Genomic DNA, 8691 nt, shown 5'->3' on the forward strand with positions numbered 1-8691 from the left:
TTGAATACACTTATTGTAAGTCGCTTTGGATAAAAGCGTCTGCTAAATGACTGTAATGTAATGTAATGTAATGATATATCCACTTTGTAAAATGCCTCAGGGTCAAAGCAACCAAAGATTTGGCACCCCAATATCTTCAAAGTCCAATCTGACCCAACAACCGCCTCGCCCGCTCAGATCAGCCAACGCAGGGAGGCTGGCTGAACATTCACTAAAACAGCCAGGACAATGCTTCACACATCCCAGACTCTTCTCCCTTCTTTTTCTTAAAAGATTAGTTTTTTTTGCCTTTTCGCCTTTAAAGTGGAGATAGACAGGAAAGAGGAAGAGAGAATGGGAGAGACATGCAGTAATAAGGACATGATGAATGGGACTCGAACACGTGACACGCTGACAGGCCAGGGCCTTATGTGGCATGTGCCTGGACCACTTGGCCATGGGTGCACACTCTTCTCCCTTCTGGCTCCAAAACTATTGCAATCAAAACTGCAGACAGCACTCCCAAACTGCCATAGTCTAAACACCTATTCAGACCTTCCAGGCGTATATGCAACGGCTAAACTTATGTAATTTAGCATTTTATGTAGACTATAGCACTCTAAAATGTATACTCATAGCTTCACTGTTCAGATAATATATAATGTATACTCATAGCTTCACTGTTCAGATAATCTACTGTTAGACATATTAGGTTCTTAGCTTGCTTATGATTCTTGATGACTATTTCTATGTATTTGATGTATTACCATGTGTTGTTCTGGCTTACTGTAAATCGTTCTGGATTAAGAGTGTCTGCTAAATGCCTGAATTGTAATTGTAATGTCACCTGGGCCTAGAGCGTACATCCTCTGAAGGGTACCCCCTCCAGAGTTAGGGGAGTATGAGGGGTGAATTGTGTGACGATCAGTGAGGGGGCCAAATTGTGGGAGTGGGAGATGTGGTGGCTCTCTAGGTGGGTATTGGGAGTTTGGGGGTGGGTGTGGAGGTCAAGAGGGAGTCCCCTTATCCCCTCTACATATCTGAAGATGAAATGATAAATGAATTGAAACCAAGTCACTCAATTCTTCATGCAAATATTGCAGATCTTTCACCGCTGATATAGGTCACATCTCCCTTTAATTTAAACATATTGGGTGCGACCTTCAGAACCCTATTGCCCGGGACTTTGGGCGATATGAGGCTTGGGAGATTATCGGAAAAAAAACTATGCCTAACCCTAACCCTATTATATGTGCGCATTCAGGCTGAGAAGCTGATCAAGAAAAAAAATATCTGGAGCGATTAGTTAGAGATTTTGTGCTCGACACCGTACGTAAATTGCAAATGTACTGCTTTTACTGCGGTCGCTTATTCTCTGTGCTCATTGACTCGTACGAGCTCATCTTTGGATATGTTGTAGAGCAAGTTGAGACCTGCGTAACGATGTCGCTTATCGTTTGGACATTCCCTCACAGCGTTACTACTTTATTTTATAATAAAATGACCGTTGCACGTGCCAACTCACTGAGGGTGTCATAATGCTCTGTGTGACGTCTAATTTTATGAAAAAAATATATAGTAGCCTTGTAGGGCCCAGAACACTGAGAAAACCCCCAAAATCAGTCACTTCTGGGTGGTTTGAGCCACTTCTGGGTATCTGCGATGATGGCACCAACATAATTATTAGTTAATAATTAGTAAGTTTGTAGATCTGCTATTTTTACAAGTCTGATGCTTGATTTAACCACTTTCCCAAGGTCGTAGAAGGTCGGGATTGACGTCATTCGATCGGGCGTCCTCGAAATAGGGGGGGGGGTGTTCCTAAGTCCAGAGCTCAATGAATGTTAGGGACCCAAAATAGTGTCACTACAAAGTACTACCAATCGACTCCAAATTGCCTGAAACGTGCTCCTAACATGGGTTGGTCAATTTTGGCCTCAACACAAAGGGAGGCCTTTAAAATATATATATATATATATATATATATTACTATTATTATTATTATTATTATTATTATTATTATTATTATTATTATTATTATTATTATTATTATGACCACATTGGAAACAAGTGTTTAATTAAACTTTGATTTGTTATCCTGGGTTTATAAGTTATATTGTGATTTATTTTACCAAAATCTAATCAAATACTATTACTACTACAGCTGCAACTATAGGCTAAATATAATAGTAATAATATATTCTAGATATTAATATAATAACATTCTAATTTAACATTATATTTGTATAAATATGTTCGTACATACGTATTTAATACTTTTATTATATTGATTATATTATTATGTATATTATAATTATAATTATTAATATCATCTCTATCTATCGATCGATCGATATGTCTGTCTGTCTGTCTGTCTGTCTGTCTGTCTTAATCTTTAGATAGTAACTATTAATTTAATCTAATTTAATCTTTAGATAGTAACTATTAATTTAATCTAATCTTTAGATAGTAACTTCCTTCTGTAGTTCACACATTACATGTCAGCAGTGCAAGGGTTAAGTGTCCAAACAAGGCAGTGACGTCATACATTCCTTTGATCTGGATAGCTGGTCTGAACCAGTTTGTGTTTGAAAGCCCAGTGACTCAAGGCAGCTGCTGCTGCAGACTGCAAGACGACCATGGAGTTATTTCATTTATTCCTTTTTGGTAGGTGAAACTTAAACAATACATAACTGTGGATAATGTAACTGTTACCTGTATGTTAAGAATATTGGCTGTGGTATTTTTGTAGAAAGTGTGTATTTTAAGAGGTCATGCTAGTGTAACCAGGGTTTGAGAAATATAAACATGTATGAGTATGCCCAGTGAGAAAACATTATACAGAAAAACGTCAGCTAAGATAAGCACTTATTCTGTAAAGAGTACTTTTATTTTGAACATGTCACTTCCTGTTGAGTCAAGCTAAGTCCTGTGTGTAGATCATGTGACTTCCTCTTCCTCTACAGACAGTAGCTACTGCAGACACACATGTGTGGAGCCAAGCCACTATATTGATTAAAAGTTACTAAAAGTTGATAAAGTCAAGCTAAAAACATCCAGAAGCTGTTTATAGATAAGACCACTCATCTGGGTGCAACCAGATGAGCCCTGATTTCGTGTTTGAAGTTAGAGATATACCAGCATGGTAAGGCTTGTGTGCTAATGTGCTAAAAACGATTAGCATGCTTATGCTAGCGCTAGCCACTAATGCTAATATACACAGGAGTATGCCATTGACTTAAGCTAACAATGCTAGCATGCTAATGCTAACTTAGAGGTGATGATGTGAAATGAATGAGGTTGATGTTTACTGTATCAATGAACAACTGGACATGCTGAATGTTTTTGTAGAGTAGTGTTGAACACTCTGATCCTGTGTTTTCACACTAAAAAGATGCACTTTGGTTTTAAAGCTAATTTTTACTGCATGTGTCTGTATAGGCTGCCTTCCCTGCATTAACTGAGGTGGCCATTGCAGTATACAGGTCACATAGCAAATGTTTGATACTGGTGTAGCAATGTTATGCCATTATTATGTAAAGAGACATTGTTTATTTTTGTTTAAAGGATTTATTTGTAATAGTCCTGATTATTTGAATTTGATTACTTTATTTTGATGAATGGAATTTTACAGTAATTAATGTTTATTGGTTAAATTGTAATTCCTGTTAATGTGAGTAATAGAGATAATTTCATGAATGAAGCTAAGCTTTATTTTATGTTATGGTCCCCTATACCATATAAGGAAATGAATACATTCTGATCTTACTTATTGTAGGTCAGGTTTTTTGGAATCGCTTGGAGTTTGATTCTGCTTGGACACCTTGATGTTTGATGGCGAGCTACCCAACCCAATGGAAATGAACCAGAAGATCAACTAACAATAGCATGCAGAAGATAGAAGACTGAATCCACTGACTGTCTTGATACACAGTAAGGGTCCCCTTGATACACTGTAAGGGTCCCATTTAAACTGGAGACCCCCCAAAATAATCATATTTGAACTGGTGACCCCCCAAAATAATCATATTTGAACTGGGGACCCCCCAAAATAATCATATTTGAACTAGAGACCCCCCAAATTAATCCTATTTAAACTAGAGACCCCCCAAAATAATCATATTTGAACTGGAGATCCCCACCCTGACAAGCACTTGGAATTGTAGGAGTTGAGGCATTCAATTTAGCTTGACTAGTCTGTTTCTCTGTTAAATATTGTGAAATTAGCATATCTACAAGCTCACAATGTCTCTCACTGCGAGGCGTTGTGTGCTTGTAGATCTGCTATTTTCACAATTGTAGCCTCTTTCTTATATAATTTGACCAGTTTTTATATAATAGTATAGTTTGATTATTACTTAAAGGGGTAGTTCACCCCCAAAATAACTTTTTTTCTATTGATTACTGACCATCTGGAGCCTTGAATTCATAGATATCTTTTTTGTTTTTGTCACATTCCTAAGCCAATAATTTGTTTATAATAAATGTGTCCCCATTGATTCCGGTAGGAGACACAAATGCATTTGTGTCTCCTACCGGAATCAATGGGGCTAAATTTATTATAATCAAATAATAAAGGAAGGAATGCGACAAAAACAAATATCCATGGCTCCATGGGGTGAGTAATCAATAGAAAAAAAGTTATTTGGGGGGTGAACTACCCCTTTAATACAGTAATGGTATTTTTTCATTTCATTTTCGATTATATTCGATTTTATCGATATATATCGGTATTATATTGTCACTTTACTGTTAACTGGGGACCCCCCAAAATCATTTGGGGAACCCCCTGAGGTCCTGACCGACAGGTTGAGAACCAATGATATAGATATTCTCTATTTTCACAATTGTTGCCTCTTTCTTATATCATTTGACAATTTGGCAAATGTTTGACCAGTTTTTATAGTATAGTTTGTTGTTTACCTTTGATTCAGTAATGGTCTTTTCTTTCTTTTTGAGGCAATAAAAAGGTCAAAGTCCTTAAATTGTCACTTCACTGTCATCGGGGGACCCCCCCCCCCCCCCCACCAAATTCATGTGGGGACCTCCCTGGGGGGACAATTAATACTGCAGGGTTAGACAGTGGCACACATTGTGAGGGTGTAGGCTGCCCATTATTGAGAATGTTGCCCAAAATAGGGACACCAGGTTGAAATCAGACTATTATTAGTAATTCGTATTATTATTATTAGACTGTGGCTTATGTAGTTTGTATATTTGGCTGTTTGTCTTGACTGTAAGGCCCTTTGCAACTGTCTTGTCTAGCCTCATTTATACATATGCCAGTGGTTGCCAGTGGTTATTTGTTTAATTCCCTTTTTTACTATTACTTAGTTATTTCTTATTGGCGTCTAGACATTACCAAACATTGTTTCTAATGTATATTATCCTTTTATCCCTTGCCTCATATAGCACTACCCAATGTTGCAGGACAGATATGCAGCCAGTGGAGCTAAGTGAGTAAGCCACTATTCATGTTAACACCACTGATACCTGGCAGACAAATGACAAACATCTGACACTCATCATGGCATGATGTGGCAACATGTGTATGAATTCAGTTTCTGCTATTAGAAACGTAATGCCAGGTTTACACTTTTAAATTGTAATTGTTTATTTTTGTTATGTTTTCTGGCAGTCTGGAAGAGTCAACTGAGAGCCTAAGACCAGACCCAACAAGAAGGATGTTTCCCAGGTCTTGGACCTTGAATAACAACCCAGATGGGCCTTCATTGACCCATGCTTCAAAGAACTGGAACATGTAAGCAAATGTATTCCTTTGAAGTAGGCCTGCATGTGTTTCCTTACCTGGTTAACACCAGGCTCTACTTTTCTAATATTTGTTGTCTCTCTGTGATCTCTCTCTAGTTATGGATGAACACCTGTAGATCCTCGTTGGAGGAATGTGAACTGACCCGCTCTCTCTCTTTATCTGTCTGTGTCATAGGATGAACTCTGACAAATCCTCGATTGATGGAACTCCTACTTTGTACCCAAAGTGATCCGCTGTGGGACCTTATATGAAAAGCAGCTGGACAAAGGTAATTACTGTTTCTGACAGAGTATCTCATGAAAGTATACGCTTTTTTAAATAACTGGCTGCTGTAAATTAATGTTTTTAACATTGCAGCACGCCTGACATGTCTCCATCACATGAAGTTAGGACATACAGGCTATGCTCACATCCTTGAGGTAAGAAATGTGCATATATGGCAATTTTCGTATTTGACTATAAGATTCCGAATGCAACGCATGAATTTTCTGTGATACCTGTGAACCTTGTGATACCTTTTACCCCGATCTACAGCCATACCCTCCAGCCTCTTCTACACAGGCCTGCCGACCTGTTGATGAGGTATGTTTTCTTTAGATTTAACCCATTTAGACCTACAAGCTCGTAGCACAGCAGCCTATAGCCTATAGTTTTGATGATTTTTGACCAAGTACAATTAAGGGCCTTGTCTTTTCTGCACAGCCGTATGCAGCTACATATATGGACTTGGATCAGTGGAACCAAGAAACACCCAGTGTACTGCAACCTCCATCTCCGTCCAGTGATGCTCCAGTAGAAGGTGTGGTTCCTCAGCTAAGTGTCAGCAGACTTGGCACTGTTGTCCTTAAAATTCAGGATTCATAGATGAGTTTTGCATTCTACTTTTTTTTTAAAAACGTTTCTTTACAGTTTTTGACGTGCTTTCAATCTTTCTAGGTCAACCAAATCCATGTGACCAGAGCATACCAGAGGGTCAAGGGTGGCAGCCTTGCGACTCTTGTCGGTCTGAGGTGGAGAAGCTCCAGCTCCAGTTGAGGAGGATAACCACTGTGCTCTCCAGTATCAGTAAGTTTTATTGCCTGTAATGTTGCAGTTTTCAGTTGTCTGCTAATTTCTTTGTCTCACTTGAGACTTTACTTTATCCTGTACCTCTTTTGTGAGTTCTCTGACATGACTGGAAAACATTGGTATCCCAAAATAAAACTGTTTTCTGTTTACTGAAGAGCTGGGGAAATCGACCCCTGCTACTGAACAAATACTCATCAATGACTGCTATCAGAATATACTGTAGAGCTATATAGAACAGTACTCAATCTTATTGTTTTACAAATACACTCAGTAGACTCAGTTTTTTTGTCTTTGTTCTAGGCTCTGAGCAACTAGACGCACTGAAGGGCTTTATCACCCTGGTCGGTGACCTAGAGTCTGGAGTCTCCAGTCTCGGGCAGCAGGAGCTATATCCAGGTATGGATGTAAACGTTTGCCATACATTTCACACTGAACCTGACGTTCTTGGTAGAGAGTGATCCGTGTTGTGAGCTGCAACTAAATAGTGAAGTTTTCAGAAGGTCACAGTTGTCTGTTTTCATGGTGCACTGAGCGCAGAAAGGGGTCAATGTAGCTGTAGCTGAGCCTTACAAGTGCAAAACTGATGTCTTAAAATGCAGTTTGTTAATTGCTCGCTCTCTATTCACAGGCTGTGGACAGATGATTTCATCTGTGCAGCTGGCAGCCATACACCAGCGTGCCAGGAAGGACTGCAAGAGGCTATTCCACGCCTTGTTCGAGGTGTTCTTCACCCATGAGGAGTGCCGCAATGCCGTCGTATACGGAAAGCATGGTGTCATCCCAGAGGGGAAGAACAAACTGGATGAGGCGAAGAGGGATGCACTGTTCAGTAAGTATTTGTCACACCACTAGTTCCTCAGAGTAGTGTTATAGATGGCCAGTCAGTGGAGTTGGTAACCACTTATAGATATATATCTTGGGGTATCTTGTGACAATGTATACACATGTCTGTCTTACTGTGTTGTGTTTTTAGGGCTTTTATTATCTGCTGTAAAAGGCCCAGCTTGGGACATATAAATATACTTGATCCTTGACAAATCTTGGTTTTGTAAATTATATTCTCAATTTATGATGTCACCAATACATTATCATTGGGGAATTTGGCTGCCTTTGTGCAGTAAAGAAATGCTGGTGGGACGTACAGTACACTCTGAACCAGGTTGGCCTCGTCTGTGGCTATGCTGTGCTCAGTCTGTAGAGAGTCATATAGTCTTTACAATGTATATATTTAACCGGGGGAAACCCACGTTGACTGACTTGTGTCATGTCATCTTCTCTGTCTGCAGACTACGTCTTGCGGTGTTCCTCTCTGGCATCATGGACAAATGTTTTCACTGCAGAGGGCTTGAAGAAAGCCATGACCAATAAGTGCCGAAGCCGTGCTGCAAAGGACTAGGTACCCCAGTGTTTTTGGCAGCAGAACTACTGTTTTGGTTGTGGCAATATGTTAAAGATGATGCACTTTTGCACTTAAAGGACCACTTTTCAACCTGCTTTCATAAAATTGGTCCTCACTAATGTTCATGATAAAATACTACCCTTTTTTTCCTACTCGGTCTGTCTCATAGGAGGGCTGTGGGCAGTTCAGAAACCTGTCCACCAGTGACATCATCAATTCACGATAATAGAAATCTAAATATGTTTTAAAAATATCTTGTTTAATAAAAAAAAACTGCCAAACGATGATGTCACTGGTGGATGGGTTTCTGAACTACCCACAGCCCTCCTATGAGACACAGACAGAGTAGAAGAAAATGGTAGTATTTTATCATGAACATTAGTGAGTACCAATTGTATGAGAAGTGGTCCTTTCAACTTTTATGTACATTTTGATGCCAATACATTTTTTTTTTAAATATATAAATAAATGA

At 39.1% G+C, this 8691-nt stretch overlaps 1 protein-coding gene across 1 annotated transcript; it reads left to right on the top strand.

The window, feature by feature from the left end:
• The first annotated feature begins 6264 nt into the window (after positions 1–6264).
• Positions 6265–8433, top strand: LOC308100233 (uncharacterized protein). The gene is made up of 7 exons (XM_080449201.1): positions 6265–6334; positions 6455–6551; positions 6689–6817; positions 7121–7216; positions 7449–7649; positions 8107–8216; positions 8389–8433. Exons 2-6 carry the CDS (start codon positions 6473–6475, stop codon positions 8214–8216), a joined length of 615 nt encoding a protein of 204 aa, XP_080305327.1. The 5' UTR covers positions 6265–6334; positions 6455–6472; the 3' UTR covers positions 8389–8433.
• Positions 8434–8691: the final 258 nt, after the last annotated feature.

Source organism: Gymnoscopelus braueri (genome assembly GCF_963280865.1).
Source record: "Gymnoscopelus braueri genome assembly, chromosome: 14".
Classification (NCBI taxonomy): Eukaryota; Metazoa; Chordata; class Actinopteri; order Myctophiformes; family Myctophidae; genus Gymnoscopelus; species Gymnoscopelus braueri.